General features: G+C 42.8%; 1 protein-coding gene across 1 annotated transcript in view; it reads left to right on the top strand.

Moving 5' to 3' along the window:
- The window catches only part of LOC118557839 (NACHT, LRR and PYD domains-containing protein 3-like), a 53,324-nt gene that overhangs the window by 20,478 nt on the left and 15,234 nt on the right, over positions 1 to 17,612 (top strand). Inside the window, exons 2-5 of the mRNA XM_036128285.1 lie at positions 4,677 to 4,799; positions 7,215 to 7,328; positions 9,046 to 9,124; positions 9,271 to 9,496. Of these exons, the coding sequence (XP_035984178.1) occupies positions 4,711 to 4,799; positions 7,215 to 7,328; positions 9,046 to 9,124; positions 9,271 to 9,496 (508 nt within the window). The 5' untranslated portion in view covers positions 4,677 to 4,710. The remainder of the gene's footprint in view (positions 1 to 4,676; positions 4,800 to 7,214; positions 7,329 to 9,045; positions 9,125 to 9,270; positions 9,497 to 17,612) is intronic.

Raw genomic sequence — 17,612 nt, 5'->3', positions numbered from 1 at the left:
ATGAACTGGTTCCTAGCTGTAGGCAGGTCATAAAGTCATCAGTCATTGTGGACCTGTACTTGGACCTGATGATTTTTATGTGTGAAAAGGCAGATTCACACAAGTAGGTCGATCCAAAAATGCTGTCAAGTTGAAGATCCACCTTCTGAGATTGGGATATATTATGAAAAATATATAATAATTTATATGATAATAGTATTTTTAAAGTTACACACACTTTAATGATTAAACAGTGATTTGGGATGAGGAGGTTTGCAGACTATTTGAAAAACAATGATTTCATTCAAGCTCCAGTAAGGTGCCAGGTGCAGACGACCACACGAGTTATATATGGGGGGTTTGCAGAATAATTAACGGTTTTTAAAACGTTCTCATGGCTCTTAATGTTGTCTTAGTCAACTCCCAGGAACAGGCTAGGGCCATTACTTATGACTAATGGCTGAAGTGTCAGGAAGCACATGTCTGCTGGAGATTGAATGTCTGCAGGGGGTTAGTCCAACCCTTTTGGGAGTCCTTATGGTGTTGTTAAAAGACATGTTTTGGGGTTGTACGATGAGACAACAGCTTAAAACCGCGTGGAAGACACATCGGGGTAAAATAGGCTACGTGGGGTCGCTGATAAAGTTTGTAAGTGCTGTCTCCCTATTTGGAATTCCAAATTGAAAAATATGTTAGAAGTGTTTGGTCTCTGATAATTGTTTCTTCCCTTGCTACCAAATCTTTGAACCTGATGGATGAGACAGGCCTGTAATCTTAACAGATTATTTTCCTCCGACAGCAGGCTCCAGAATGCTCCTTTCCTGCCAGGTGCTGCTCTGGGTTGGATTTCAATGTCATTTTGCGATCAAGAATCTCGGTTTCAGCACCAGAAATGTCCAGATGAAGAAGAGAGACTAATTTTGACACAATGTTTCCCACATCAATACGTGTAGAAAAAGGGAAACACGTGTATCTGGTAATCGGCTCAATTGTTGAAAAGTCTGTAAATCGCCTCTAAAACTCTGCCAAGACAATCTGAAACCTTTACAAAATGTTCCAAATTATTGTTTTTATTGCTGTCTTGCAGAACATGCTGACAAGATTGTGCAGTCTGTTGTTACCAGACGTAAAGAAAAGACGCCTTGCCGGGAGGAACCTGCTCTGCCTGTGTCAGGTCTCCTTTCTTCTCCTAGACTGTCATCTAACATCAGCAACAATTTTGTGCAAAGTAACAGCAGAACACATCCTACATGTTATGCTCTCTATGGGAACATTACAACTGTGTGCTTATTTTCGTGACATTATTCAAGACTGAACCATGAAAGACTGTCAGGACCCTGCGGGAAGCGTCGTGCAGTTTTCTGCCGGCCCCGCATGATCTGCTTTCCCCACAGGTGGCTGGAGTTGACAGGTGGGCGTGGTACACACCTGCGGCTCGTTCAGCAGCGCGGAGCTGCACTATAAAGACAGCACTTGGACTGCTGGACGATGCCAGAGTGTAACCAAGTATTGGTATGCTTAAGAGGCCCTTGTTGCATGACAACGGTCCTTTTCAGAGCTTTAACAAATATTTCCTTCGTCTCAGGTCACCCCTTCTTCCCGAGTGTTCCTCGCTCCTCCGCGAACTCTGTCTCCGGTGCCCATTCGGCTCCAACGAGTCAATCCGTGGACACCTACGAAACCGCTCTGGTTACTCCAGCTTTTCTCAAGCCACCCATCCATCCACCTGCTGCTCGGGCCCCGCACGGATCCCTCCTGACCGCCCGCCTGTCTCTCCACCACCATCTGCCACCTAGGAGGGTCGCTGATCGGGTCCGTCTCTCCGCTCCACTCCCCCCGGCTAGATCGCGGCGCTCGGCGGTAAGCGGAAACAAAGTAACACCGTTCCCGTTGCTCCGTGAGCTGATCTAACTTTCTCCTTTGTCCGCAGACCGCCCGAGTCCGGCTGTACTTTCTGTCCCTGGCTGCGAGAAGCGTAAATCGCCTGAGATCGGCTCGTGCTCCCCTGCTTTAAAATAAATATCTGAAACTGCTCCGCGCCTCTTGAGTATATTCTGCATGTGGGTTAGACACGTCAAAACCATGACAAAGACATTTGGGATCATTCATGACCACTTACATTATCAGTGGTAATAAACTTAAATCATAGACGTGTATTTAGTTTTTTATGCCATAGTGTTTTTTTTAATGAAATGTGCAAATACTGTATGTTCAATCCTATCAAACAATACATTTGACTCTGAATCTGTGATTCCTTTGTTCTTTCATTGTTGGTGCTTGTTTGTTAACTGAACAACAAAAGAAGAAAGTTATTTTTATCTGTAAAGAATATGAAAAAAATGGCATGTCAGCATTTGGGCAGCATTGGCTCAAAGTTAAACGTAAAGGCAGGACAATAAATTATATTTGAGGTGTCTTTATCTAATAACTTGGACCACCACCATCCTGATGAACAATAATGTCTGCCTTTTATAGCAGTGCACCCTGAAAGTCTTTCTGGAAGGAGCCAATAGAGGGGATGATCACAAAATAAGAAATAAACAATATGTACACAAAACTAACACAATACATTAAATCTAATAAATGTTTACATAAATATAAATCATTTTAACTAAACAAATCTAAATTCAATCAAAAGAATACTTCAAATTAAATATAATTCCTTAAAGCTCTATCTTCCTTCCAAATGGTTTGTTCTAAGAGCTTTTCAGCAGCACCTGCAGCTCATTTTCCTTTTTGCTGCCACACCCTGCTAAGGAACCAAACCAGGAAGAGCTGAGTGCTTACAATTAAACAAATGTATCGATGACGCAAGAAATTATACAACCAGAATTTTAAGGAAACATAAATTGACATTAATATCTACATTTCCTTTACACAGAATGGACGGCCAGTTCCCTGCCTCTCAAGAAGCTATATCTAAATGTCTGAACAAAAATACAATAAAAATAAAACAATTCAACTGCTTGGTCTGTAACTTAATAATCTCTTTTCCTGATGTAATGGAACTTATCTCCATTACATGACAAATTATATATAACCACTTTGATGAATGCTTAGAGATCAGGCAGCAGAAATATAAACGAAATGATCTTCTCAGAACAAATCCCCTGTTGGGTTCTTATGAGAATGCCTCTGTTGCTGCAACTAGAAAGGCTGGTAACACATGGAGCTTTGTCCAAGAAATCCCCATTTCCATCATGCAAATTGTCAATAAACAGTATTTCTGTAACCCCAACAAAAACGTTACTGGAGTCATTTTAGGATAAATGTTCTTGATATTTACTGTGAAAGAGATACCTGCTGGTGGTTAATCTTGTGCAGATTCCGAGGAAGCTGATTTGCATCTGAATTATGTTTATTTGCACGCGGTACGTTATCTGCAGGACCCAAATGCCCAGAAACATCATGGGACATCCTGGGTGTTATTGGATGTTATGTTAGGTGTTGGTTTTGGGAAAAAACCAACACCTAAAAACGTAAAAAAAAAAAACCTCACTTTCTATGATTTCACAGGCACTGCAAGTGCGCTTATGATAAAACACATCTTATAAATATTTAAAGATGAATATAATACATTATAATGAATGTTTATCTACACAGCCAGACATGACATGTCAAAAATTGATATAATTTTAAAAAGGTGAAACGTTGCAAGAAAACCCATTCTGCATAAAGTGATGGATGTTTGAGAATGAAACAGGCCAGTTTGGCATAAAAGAATTTCATGAATACAAATTTTTATTCTGATAAAAACAGATTATGATGTTATTTTAAAAGGTTTCAAGCATTTTTTCTTTCTAAAAAACAATATATTTCTCCTGATGGTGAAAGTTGATTGTTGAATTCCTCCTCCTGCTGCTTGGCAGTCATCTGTTTTATGTTGGTAAGTTGCAAGAAATTAAAGTCAGAAACTTTCCCTCTTTGTCCAAACTGAAAGCACTTTGACTGTTGTCATGGTTACTGTCCCTCCCCTTAACTCCTCCTACCTACCCCAGCCTCCATCTCAGGTGGAAATCTGACTGCAGGTAAACAGGTTCTGCCCCTCCTCCTCTTCCAGCCTCCATTTCAGGTGAAGCTCTACCAGGAAACTATTTGCATGCAGTTCTGAGATGTCCTCTTTTTCTTCTGCTGCTGTTCTCTGTCTTGTCTAAAGGAACCGTAAGTTGACTTTTTTATAGTTAAACTAGATTTGGACCTTAATAATCTAACAGTGTTTCTGCTAAATGTGTTCACCTCTTATTTCAGAACAAAGTTTAAGTTTTACTGTATATGAAGGACTACAGATTATCAGACGCTGATAACTTTCATTTTTAGCTTTAAAGTCAGCAGAACAGCTGCTTCCTATGAATCATTTTAAAATAAGACGGCATCAATGGTTGTTAAAATGTTTCATTTGTCATGTTATTAAACTGCAAGAAGCTTTAATGGAACATATAATCCATCTGTGTAGTTTGATGGTTGAGAAATACAGCAGGTCCAGATGTACAGGGTTTGTTCTGCTTCAGTGTTTGAACTGAATTTATTGTTTAGCTCCAGCAGGAACCAATCTGACTGATCTGGATCTGCAGTTTGTTAGATCTATTACAGTCAAACCGGAATCACTTCAAACCTATAAAATCCCCCTTTAGTTTCTGTTTGTTGATGAACCATTTTGTATTTTCATTCTGGTGTCTCATGTTTGTTCTGGGCTGCAGCTCCAGGTGTGTCAGCTGAAGGGAACTGAGCATCATGGATCAGTGTGAGGACAGCGAGGACAGACTCCCTCCACCTGAAACCCCTCATCATGGAGAACATGAGAACCAGACTAAAGCTCAGAGGTCAGATCACCTTCTCTAACTGTCCAGGACTCTTCTCCATGTTAGAGCTCAGCACTCACATCACCAATCCATCTTTGTTCACAGGAAAACACCAGAACCAGAACCAGAACCTGCACCTGCACCTAAATGTGATCCAAAATACTTAAATAAAGGTGATTCAATGGAGCTTGAAGTTGATTTTCAATCAGACCAACCTTCACCTGCCAACAGGTGAGTGTTTCTAAAAGTTCAAACTAATGAGTTTAAACTAATTTCTCTGCAACATATTAATGAGAACACAACTCTTACACACACATCCGTGTTCACATGTTAAGCAGTGTGTCAGAGCTCCACACTAACACCACCAACCCAAAAGGAGAAGTTTTTGTCTCTGGATTCTGTGTTGTTTCCCTGAGCCAACAACTGTGCCATCAAAGAAAGGACACAGGTGGCTGATGTTGTCATACATGCTAACTGTTCCTGATTCTACCACAGAGAGGAAAATGAACTTGAATCCAAAGTTGAACCCTGTACTCCAGTAAAAAGTAACACGTCAGATGAATTTATATATATATATATATATATATATATATATATATATATATATATATATATATATATATATATATATATACACATACACACACACACACACACACACACACACACACACACACACACACACACACACACACACACACACAAATAAAACAAATAACAAGAAGATCAATGAACATGTTTCTCCATCAGCAGTTCTGACTCAGATCCGATGGAGGAAAGAAGATAAAAATACTCAAACACTGATTTAGATCAAAATTCTGATTATGGTTCAATTCCTGCTGGCAACCCAACCCACCATCCTTTATTAATTATTAATCAGTCATTAATATAAGGTTTGATGAATATTTGGATCTACTTTCAACCAGAACCAATGTCAGACTTTAAAGTTCTAGGCTTCAGTGTTAACTTTAAATTAGGGCTGTCAAACGATTAAAAATTTTAGTCGTGATTAATCACATAATTTCAATAGTTAATTTAGGATTAAGCGCAAATTAATCACATATTTATCCTTTTATTTCTGAAAGTGTAAAAGCCTATTTGGACATTTTAATATGCAATTTTGCAATAAATGACACTAATAAAAAACGTGATTGTACAAAAAAGAATTTTTTTTTTATATTTTAAGCACTTTTCAGAATTGGGATGAAAACATCCTGGTGCCATAAAATGTTAAACTCTGGTCAATAATGGTTAAATCACTAATCATAACGCCCTGATGTTTACACAATGTGTAAACAAATGTGTAAATAAATACCTGCTTTCTTGCCGATATATTTTTTCGCCTCTTAAACACAAATAGAGATGGTCTTGTAATGATGCCTACACTGTAGCTGTAGTCAGGGTTTATTAGCTGCTATTCCTGAGACTGCAACTCACGCCTCTAACCAAATTAATTCCCCCCCCCCCCCCCCCCCCCCTACTTCCTGATCCTGGTACTGCCGCTCCCAATCCCCCGGCCACATGACATGACAGGCCTATCACAAGTAAGCAGGAGTTACCAGCGTCAGACAGGGAAAACCAATAACACATTGCGCATAACAATAAGGGTCACAATGCAACTTATAACAAACACGTAACCATAATGAACTAAAACACAGCATTGTTATACTATTTAGCGCATAAATCAATACTAATTTTACATTTCAATAAAGTCACAAGTTTTAGTGTTTATTTTTTCTCTCTCACACACACACACACACACACACACACACACACACACACACACACACACACACACACACACACACACACACACACACACACACACACATCTAATTCTGAGCTTTCACACCAAAAACAACAAGTTCTTCGCATATTTGCATTTGCTCCCTCAGCTCCTGTCAGTCTGGAGAAGGATGCGCTCCAGCGCGTAATGAGGCAGAGGAATATTTCATCTGGTTATAGTCAGTGTCTGTAGCATAAGCAGGTCTCTATAACTGCTGTTTATCGCCACTTATTTTAGAGCCCCAAGTGACTTTACTTTCAGAAACAAAACATGCAAACATGTGGAACTGAAGCAATTCAACCTGAGTCAGTTGACCTTTATAAAGTTAATCATGAAATTTACAAGCGACTTTAAAAAAAAGAAGCCCAAAGTAACATGAAATAAGCGGACTTTGCAATAGTGAGCGCGGGTCTGTTTTGTTACAGTCTCTAGCATTCTTGGAAAGATGGAAAGCGGCGAGGGTAAAAGAAAAAACAACACAGTCTGGAGAGCAATGCAAGGAAAAAAACATTAGGGAACGGATTAACATGCATTAAAAAAAATTAGAGTTAAGGTCTAACAAAGTTAACGCATTAATAACACATTAAAACTGACAGCCCTACATTAAATATATTATCATACTTAGTTGTAATTCATTGTTTTTCCTACAGGATCCAACAGACCCTCAAACCAGAACCTGAACCCAGTTGTGTGTCCCTAAAGAGCGACTGGTCAAAGGGTATTGTTCATGATTTTAAATCAGACCAACCTTCAGCTGCAGAGAGGTGAGTTCTGTCTAAATGTTTTAACTGTATAAAAGGGAACTGACTCAGGCTGAAATGCTTCAGTTCCACATTTATGCTAATCTCTAGTCCTACTTATCAAACTGTTTGTTTTAGCTGGAAGCTTTTCATCAAATTCAGTCTCCAGTACGTTGAGGGCATGGTGGGAGGTGTTTCTAAGTGTCTATAGTTCATCTATTGGTCCTGCGGGGCTCAGGGTGATTTTAGCTGAAGCTATAATTCAGGTAACCTGACTCCAGTCAGATTGATGTAGCTCAGCTGAGCTCCACACATTGAGTTGGTGTGATGTGTGGAGCTCACCTGAACTACATTTATAATCCAGAACCATTTTAAAAAAAAAAAAAATCCATGAGAAAATAAATATGTTCCCAGTTCAGACTCCAGTGGATTGTTTTATTAATTAATTTGTTTTTGGTTTTCACCAGTTTTTATAGAACTGGATGTTTTTATATAAACCATTTAAATGACTTGTTCTGTTCAGGAAGTCTGATTAAAGGAATGCTTAGGGTTGTCCAGAGCGTTCTTTGTTTTATGAAGAATCCTCTTTGCAAAGTTATCGCTAGACTGTTGCACTCTAATATTTTCATTAATAATCAATTATTGGTGGAATAATGTATCTCCAGCTTCCTGTTGGTAATGGAAACAGAGCAGCTGCAGTTTTCGATCCCAGACTTGGTCTAGATGTCATGTTTCTTCAGTACAATTCAGGTTAGGGATGGAAAAATAGAGGGAAAAAGTTGTTTTTATTTTATTTATTATTTTTTACATTTAATATTATTCCTTGTGTTAAAACACAACAATTAAACATAAAAACAAACATGTTGAAGTCCTGAAGGAAAGGGAGCAGAAAGAAGAAGAATCTTATATTATCTGCCCCCTTTGCCTAGATATACAAAGTCAATTTTCACACAATTTAAAAGAGTTTAGGAAAGTCCACATGAACCTCTGTTCAAATTTCTTATAATCATCAACTGAGCATTTAGAGGCCTTAGAAATCAGCCATGTTTTAACACGGTAACCATGACAACTGGTACTCTGCTAGGCAGGATAGTCGTAGACAGTTCGTGGGTCATGCACAGGTAGTCAGTCCACAGGGCAGAGGTTTCCAGAAGGACTAAGCAAGAGAGTAATCCGGGGTCATGGCGAAAAAATCTGTAACAGATACCACACAACATGCAGAGGAATCTTGGTGGGACATAGACAGGAGGCAGGTTCGAGGTCCAGGCTTGGTTATTTACTGATGGGCATGAGAATCCAGACAGGGGCATGCAGGCTAGGTCGATAGGCAAGGCAGGAGGTCAGTGTCCAGAGATCATAAACCAACAGAATTATCTGACAGGGACAAAGGCAGGCAGGAGAAACAGGACTGAGACAACATATCAGAACAAGGAATGTTGGATTGTCTAGTCTAAATGGTTATTAATAGTCTGGTGATAACACACTGGGAGAGCCAGGAACACTCCTCCCAGGTGCAGCAGCTCCCAGAAATCAGATCTGATTGCTGGTGGATCTCTGGGAGCAGAGAGTGATGCTATGGGACAACAGAGTCACAAGCAGGAACGGACAGGAATGTCTGGTGACAGGTGGCACTGAGGGGAAAAGACACATGGCCTCTGGAGCAGGACACCACATTGATCTTTATCTTTGTCTGACTGTTGTTGAACAAAATCTGAATGAATTCTTTCTGGTTCCTCCACAGAGTGTACCCGTGGACCTCAGATGTCCCCAGGGGTCCATCTCCCCAGCAGCAACAGACACAGCTGGACTCCATATTTATGGTCTGTACCTGAACAACAGCTGGTTTTCCATCGGTTCTGTTCAGTCATCTCCCTGCTGGACTTTGTGGACCAGAGGACTCCATGTCCGTCCAACCTGGTCCTGATGTTTGGCTCCATGGTCTCATTCATATATTATTCTGTTCCAGCTGCTGGAGGACAACATGGTCACTTTTGTGAAGAACGAGCTGAAGAAGATCCAGAAGGTACTGAGTACAGATTACCCAGAATGCTCAGAGAGTCATTGGGAGAATGAGGAGGTGTTGGAGGGGGAGGATGAAGAGCAGAGGAGGAGCAGCAGAGAGGCTGTTGTGAAGATCACCCTGGACTTTCTGAGGAGGATGAAGCAGGAGGAGCTGGCTGAGCGTCTGCAGAGCAGTAAGAGGATTCCTCTGATTTAATCTGTTTGATGTCTTAGTTATGGACCATGAATAAATCTCTGAGAATGATGCCCAAGTTTTGTTTTAGGGTCCAGAACCAAAACAATTAATGTCTGAAGTAAAGAGAGGCTCTTTCATCAGGAGTGAATGCTGTTGGGTTAGATAGGAAACTTTTTGACCGATCTGTTTGATTTGATTGACTTTAACTTTGGAAAGAGTCTCGAGATGATGTGAGTTGTGAATTGGTGCTATATAAATAGAATTGGATTGAATTAAAAGTGGAGCACACACCCATAAACTGGTTAAAGATCATTCATAGACTTGTGAGATGTAATTTTGGCAGCGCTCTAGTTAACTGGGCTTCATCAGAATATGTGCAAACATTAAAGTCACATGATACGCAGGACATGCTACACTTTGACACCAGATTCAGTGCTACCATGCTGGACTACAGCTGACAGTAGCAGTCTGTACCCTTATCTTCTACTCTTGGTGTTTTTTTAGAACTACTTTAGATTAGACCAGTTTACTTTTTTTCTTCTACTCTTTCTTTTTTTTCCTCATTACTAAAAATTGTGTTTAACTGTCCATGTGTTTGCCACTGTCACACCCAAATTTCCCCACTGAGGGACAATAAAGGAATTCTTATTCTTCCATGTGACGGAAACACATATGGATGAACTCAAATCCAGGCCCACAGCCTTCTGAAAATGAACTACAAAGTGCGCGTTCTCTTTTCTTTGAACATTTTCAGTGATTGCTGTGAGGGAGCTGTGCTTTCATACATTATGTCACAGAAAGGATTCTGGGATATCTAAAGGCTCCTCAGCACCGGTAAGGGACGTTGTGGGGTTCCTAGTAGAAACTACCTGCGAGAGGAAGCATAGTCAACTTTTCCATCCTCCTTCCCTACTGACTGCACCATTCAGACAGCACTGATAATGGCAACTGCTGACACACTTCCACTTTGGCTAAAGAGTCCTGGCTCAATAAGGGTATTCTAATGGAGCTGGAGGGGTCGGGGCAAAATGGGAAGCCAGCCTGCCAAAATAAGTCATCTGACTAAATGTGAGTTACATTCAACATAGCTCTACATAAATCTCAGGGCAAACTTTACATTTCATTTGACACCTCAGATGCTAAGTTATGTGATGCAAACAAAGATGGTGGTGCACAGGAACACAAGCCAGTATAAGCAAATAAACGGCCATACAAAGTGTTTAGTGCAGTTTTCTTTCCATCTGTGGCAGTATGCCCTGTGGGCTCTGAACGCACCACACAAGTGCCTGACTCTAATTGGTTGTGGCGCTGTCTGCATATAAAGGGTCCTCCCTCACCTGGTAGACAACACGTTGTCCTTCCGGTTCAGACTTCACTGTTGCTGGCGCTATACGACTGATGCGCTTAAACACTAATCACAGATCAAGCCTTCCTTGTGGTGACTTGTACACGCTGCCTGCTTCTTCTCCCTGCCAGAGGCATAACTCATCAAGCTCAGTGGTAAGCGAAAGCTCAAATTACGTATGCTTCCAAATTCTATTTTTGACATGTATGTTTGATAGACGCTGCTGTTTGTCCATGACCGGCTGCTCGCCCATACTCTGTTGTTCCTGGTTGACGGTCCGTCCGCCTGGGACCTGGTTATCCGCTGACGGCTGCCTACCCGTCGCCCAGGTCGTCGACTTCGTGCCCGCTGTCCTGGTCGGCGTAAGCTGGCTTTTGACCCTCGTCCGGTGTGGCTGATTCGGGCTGGTTTGTGACCAGCTCGTCCTGACCCTTCTAGCGCTGCTCTGGGCGGCTGTTGCTGTGGCGCGGCTGTTAGTCTCAGGATGGACTCCTAACTTGGACTGCTGCGGCTTGATTCGTCTGGACTGAACGGTATAACCGTGAAATATATGTAATTTGAATGTCGCTTTTATTTTGACAGGAACGTCCAGCCCGTGGTGTTGGTGGTGGTACTTTCTTTGGTTTGGTGCACGATTTCTTTTTCTTTTGTTTGCTGTGTTTCCTTTGTAGGCCACTGCCAGCTTCGCTTGAGCCGTAAATGTCATTTTAATGTGTGAGTGATTTTAAATTAATATATTTCGGACTAGAAAATTGAAATAAATAAACTGATTGGATTGAGTGGGATTGTCTCGTGCCTCATATGTAGCGGGCCTGTGTGCCTTAAGGGTAACTTTACCGTATTATTAAATCAGTGATCTTAAAATTCAAGCTGCCAATCGGGAAAGCATAGGTGCTGTCACACATCTACTGACACTGCAGACAGTAGCTTGTAGTTTAAGCTTCTGACTTCACTTTAATGTTTGTGTAGATCAGGGGTGGGCAATTATTTTTTCCAAGGAGCCACCTGAGAGACAGAAAATGTGGGCCGGACCAAAAGACTGAACTCAATCCTGCATAATATTAATTGTATTTCTTTATAAAAAGCAGTAAATAGCATTGTTTTGACAAGCTAATAATTGTATATGTTAAAATTAAGCAATGAAAAGCGAAGTTGCCTCACAAAAATGCAAGTTATTCAGTCAAATTAACCAAAACAATAATAAACAAAATGTGAACATTTTATACCATTTGTGACTCATATTAGTGAACATTTTCAGTCACATTCACTCCAAAACACATTTAAGAAGTTTCAAATACTGTTGGAAAGTGGTTCTTAACAGACTAAAGACACCACAATATTGTCTTTGTACTCCAAACAAGATACATCCTATTGAACTGATTTTGAGAAAAACGCTTCCAAAGAAGCTTTTGCTTACATTTCTTTGTAGTCCAACCACCTTATTTGGTATTTTCTAAGTTCTTTTTTTTCAGTGAGAGAAATCTAGTCTCTCCTGGGCTTTAACGAGTGCATCAAAGTCGGGTTGAATGTCTGAGGTGGAGATGCGAAGCACAGCTGACAGATGCTCATCAGTGAGAGAGGATTTGTACCTGGATTTTGTAAACTTTATCGTCGAAAATGTTTGTTCACAAATGTAAGTAGAGCCAAAGAGAACCAAGATCTTCTGAGCACGTCTCCTTAATGTTTGGAAAGTTCCCCTCCTTGAGAGAAGAGTAGAAATCAAGCAGAGATCCTGACTTAGAGTGTGCTGCTAGTACTGCATCAGACTGCAGGTCAATGAGTTCCAGCTGAACATCACTGGGTACATTATCCAGGTAAAGGGAGAAGAAACCATGTGCATTTCATCCTCAATTGTTCTGAGATCCTCAAATCGCCTTGAAAACTCACCATGCAATGCTCCTAACATAGATGAGTACCTGCAAAGGCAATCAGCTGATGGTGTGACTCATGGACCGCGGAACGGGTAGGGCCAGTAGGGCCGCGGCCCTACCTACTTTTGATGATCAAACATGTAAAATAATATATATAAATAAAATTAAAATATTCAATAGCTATTTTTTTTCAAATGCACAGTAGTCTATGGCAGCAGCATCATTCTCCAATGAGAAAGCGATAAATCATCCCATCTAAAAATGTATTGGCTGATTGTGTCATGTGATGTAAACAAAAGTTTTCCCACCTCTGCGCTGCTTATGACCGCTACTTCGTTAGCTTCGTTTGCTTCGTTAGCTTAGTTAACTGTGTCCACTGCAAGTGCTGAGAGGTTACAGGAGCTAGTTGGTGGGAAGGAGGATTTTGTGGGAGGACTCGCCGATGGCTGATTTGATGGTTGTTCAGATGGTATGGCCACCTCTGTAGCTGGGGATCTGCAGTCCTGCTGTGGCGCCGCAGAGTCAGCCAAACGTTGTGCCACAGGAATATCCGTCCCAGGGGCCTCCTGAAGGTGACGTCTGTTGCGACGGGTCACAGTCCCGTTGGCCATTTCTACAAAGTAGGATCTCGGCTCCATGGACTTGTTGATGACTTTGGCAGGTGTTGTCCACCCATTTTCCCCATCAAGTTTCACTCTCACATTTTGACCAGGGAGAAGGTCGGGAAGAGGGCGAGCCGGATATCTGCGGTTGTAGAAGAATCTGTAAGAATCTTTAGCCTTGGCATCTTTCATGTGAACCAGGTCTGGGTTGACTGCACTTGGCATCAATGTCTTCTCCAGGACAGGAAGAGTGGTGCGGATCTGTCGGCCAGTCATAAGCTGCGCTGGACTACAACCTGTTGGCGCCACTGGTGTGGAGCGGTAACTCATAAGAGCTAAACAGGGGTCAGGTTGTTTAAGGATGTACTTTGCAGTCTGAACAGCCATTTCTGCAGCTCCATTAGATTGCGGGTAATGGGGGCTTGAGGTTGTGTGAGTGAACCCATACCTCTGCTTGAATTCCTGGAACTCTGCAGATGTAAACTGTGTCCCATTGTCGCTGACGAGTTCTAGCGGGATGCCCCATCTCACAAACATGTGTTTGAGCTTGTTGATAACCTGGGTGCTGGAAGCGGTGGTGAGGGAAGCGATTTCAATGTCTCTGGAAAAGTAATCAACAGCAACAAGATACGTCTTACCCTCAAACACAAACAGGTCAGCTCCAATTCTCTGCCATGGACCACCGGGCAGGGAAGTTGTCATCAGTGGTTCGTGTCTCTGTGTAGGTTTGTGCTCTCAGCAAAAGTCACAGAACTTCACTTTGTTTGTGATCTGGGCACCAATCTTCGGCCACCACACCATCAACTTCGCACGCTCACGACACTTGGTGAGGCCCCTGGTGGCCTTCATGTAGTTGGTCCAAAACACCAGCTCGGTGCTGTTGGAACTACAATACGGTCGTGATAAAGGACCAGCCCATCCAACTCCGATAGGTGGCTTCTGGCTGCATAGTATCCATGCATTAGTGAGCCCTCTGACATATAACGAGGCCACCCTTTTCTGATGAATGTGATTACTTTTTGGAGTTCAGCATCATCTCGTGTAGTCTGGCGGAGTTCCTCCAGCTTTGGTGGCCTGATCGGCTTACTAGCCACAACAGTGTTGACATATGCCCTTACTTGTGTTTCAGTTTCCGGAACATAACTGTCTTTCAACGGATGTCTGGAGAGTGTGTCAGCGACTACAAGCTGTTTGCCGGGAACATGTTCAGGGTTGACGTTGAACCTCATAAGACGCATGAGCAGTCTCTGGCATCTCAGTGGCGTTTTGTCAAGATCATAAGAGTTAATCAGTGGCACTAGTGGCTTATGATCAGTTTGTAACTGGACATGGCCCATCCCTTGGATGTAGCGAGCAAAACGTTCGCAGGCCCAGACCGACGCCAGACACTCCTTTTCGATCTGAGAATATCTCTTCTCCGCATCAGTAAGCGTGCGTGAGCAAAATGCAACTGGACGCAACTCCCCCTCATGGTCCTGTAACAGAGCAGCCCCGAGGCCATAACTGCTGGCATCGGCACTGACCACTGTCGGTTTGTTGGCGTCGTAGTAGCAAAGAGCTAGCGCATCTATGAGCATTGTTTTGGCTTTGTTGAATGCTCGCTCCTGGGGTTCATCCCAAACCCATGCAGTCTCTTTCCTGAGAAAGTTTGTCAGTGGATGCAGCACCGTGGACAGACCTGGCAGGAATTTCCCGACATAGTTCACCAGCCCGAGCACCTGTCTCAGCTGCTCCACATTTGACGGACGAGGCATCTTAGCAATAGCATCCACCTTGCTCACATCAGGCTTTACACCATCAGCACTAATGATGTGTCCAAAGAACTGCAGTTCAGTTTTCCCAAAGTGACACTTGTCTCTATTCAACTTAAGACCGGACGCCTTGATCGTCTGCAGAACCGCATCGAGTCTGCGGTCATGTTGCTCCTTAGAAGATCCGTAAACCGTCCATCACAACAACAGTTCCTTCCAGGTTTTTGAGTAGATTACTCATCAGTCGCTGGAAAATCTCAGGAGCTGATGTGATCCCGAACAGTAAGCGTTTGAAGCAAAACCGGCCCATCGGGGTGATGAACGTGGTCAGTCTTTGGCAGCTGGGGTCTAATGGAATTTGCCAAAACCCACTAGAGGCATCCAGAGTGGAGAAAATCTTGTCTCCTGCCAGTTTAGGTGTTATGTCATCTAATGTAGGTAAAATGTAGCGTTCCCGCCTAACCCCCTTGTTCAAGCGTTTTAGATCTACACACACCCTGACTTCATCCTTGTTCCGTTTTGGAACAGGTGTGGCAGGGGCAATACACTTAGTACTCTAAACCTAAGGCACACAGGTGCGGGATACATAAGAAGGGCCACAGACACTGATCCAGTTCACTTGTTTATTGAAATTTACAATCCAATAATAAAAATAATTAGTCTTTTATTTCAGCAGTTTGTTAAAATGATTGCTTCTCAATATAAAACACTTGACTAAAACACACACCAACAGGGGACTGAGGCCGTTCTGGGACGTGGACAACCAAGGAGGGGTTACACAAAACACAAAAAAACACCACCACTTACAGTGCACTGCAAAGTCAACTACCACCACCAGAGGGACCACCACCGCCACCAGGTTGGGCTCTCAGCCCCTGAAACCAGACAAAAAATGATAAGAATAAATCTCAGGACACATGGACTTACAGAATGAATAAAATGTATTGCACTTATTCCCAGTAACCCGTCACAGATCACGTGTTGTAAATGTCCACAAAAAAAAGGACAGCGCTCGCCCGATCAGAGCTCGCTGTATCCACGTGATTAGTCCTTGGCTTCACGGTGGGTGAACAGTCTTTATATAAATAGAGCAACCGACGGTGGTCAAGGAGATCCGACCAGAGCCGACACAATACGGCACTACGCCGTACCGTCCAGCGCCACGCGTAACCACGGCAACGGCACTAGCTGACGCGCTATCAGCACGCAAGTGTTCCCGTATGCACCCAGACAGGACAAAACGGCAGCGTCTAGGTTAGAAATAGAGGAACGTTAGAATTACATTTTAAAAGTTCATGCACCAGCAACAGCCACTACTCACCATTCAAGGCACTAAAACATGCAAACCATGCAGAGAGAGAAAAGCAGGGGAAACAATCACCGCAGCCTGGGACAGAATATATACACAACTAAACATCTACCGACTCTAACAGCCAATCACGGGCCCGATCCCTCACCGTTAAGACGTGGAGTGGCTCCTCGGTCCGCACATGTCTCTGCACGGGTCCGTACTACCATAAAGAGTAGTATTAGCGGACGGCTCTACAGTTTAGGCTGGAGACGTTGGGATCTCCTTACCTGTTGCGGGCTGCGGACAAACGCGGAAGTGAATGCCGGGGGGCAAGCCCTCGCGAGAAGTCGAACAGGGGAAACAGCAACCAAGACATTGCTTTTATGGCCCGACCGCGAGTGCAGGCAGCCAATAAGGACCCCGTCCCTTAAGTGGCCAAGCCTACATGGCGCATTACCACACAGGCACCATTGGGGCACACCAATCTGTAGGTTCAGAGACCTCTTCAATGATCCCAAGATTCAGCATCCGCTTTAGTTCTTTCTCCACTTTTGGAAGAAGGGGAAAAGGGACTCGGCGTGGTGTGCTGACACTGTATGGAATTGCCTCATCAGTCAGCTCAATTTTAACCGCTGCACAGTTCAGTAGTCCTATTTCCCCAAACATGTCACTGAATAACAAATAGTCACCACAAATGGCATTGACTCGTTTGACCAGTCCCATTTGCATTGCCACTGCTCTGCCTAATAGGTTACTGACAAACTGTCCTTTAATAACTGTAATCCAATACTGGTATCTCTGACCATTGCGTGTGGTGGTAGCGAGGAACGTACCCACGCATCTGACCTTTCCACCTGGACTGTACACTGCTGATCTGGACTTATGCAGTTTTGGTTTTTGCTGTAGATTATTAAAAGTTGCATCTGTCATGACTGTGGTATCAGCACCAGTGTCGATTTTAAAGTTCACTGGGCTGCCATTCACCAGCAGTTCAATGTCCCAATCAATGTCTGAAACTGACTCCTCGATGACATTTGACTTTGCTGTTGCTCTAAGGAACAGTTCACCAATGAAAAAGGAATCCTCATCTGAATTTATAGCAGCTTCAGCTCTGACTTGTTTTACCATTTTAGTTTTACACACAGCCTCAAAATGTCCCATTTTGTTACACTTTCTGCATCTTTTATTGCGGGCGGGACAGTTTTCTTTTCTGTCGTGCATCCTATCGCATCTCTGACAGTTCTGTCTATT

Source organism: Fundulus heteroclitus, chromosome 24 (assembly GCF_011125445.2).
Source record: "Fundulus heteroclitus isolate FHET01 chromosome 24, MU-UCD_Fhet_4.1, whole genome shotgun sequence".
NCBI lineage: Eukaryota > Metazoa > Chordata > Actinopteri > Cyprinodontiformes > Fundulidae > Fundulus > Fundulus heteroclitus.
The sequence above is the reverse complement of the archived record's forward strand: the minus strand, read 5'-3'. Positions and strand labels throughout refer to the sequence as shown.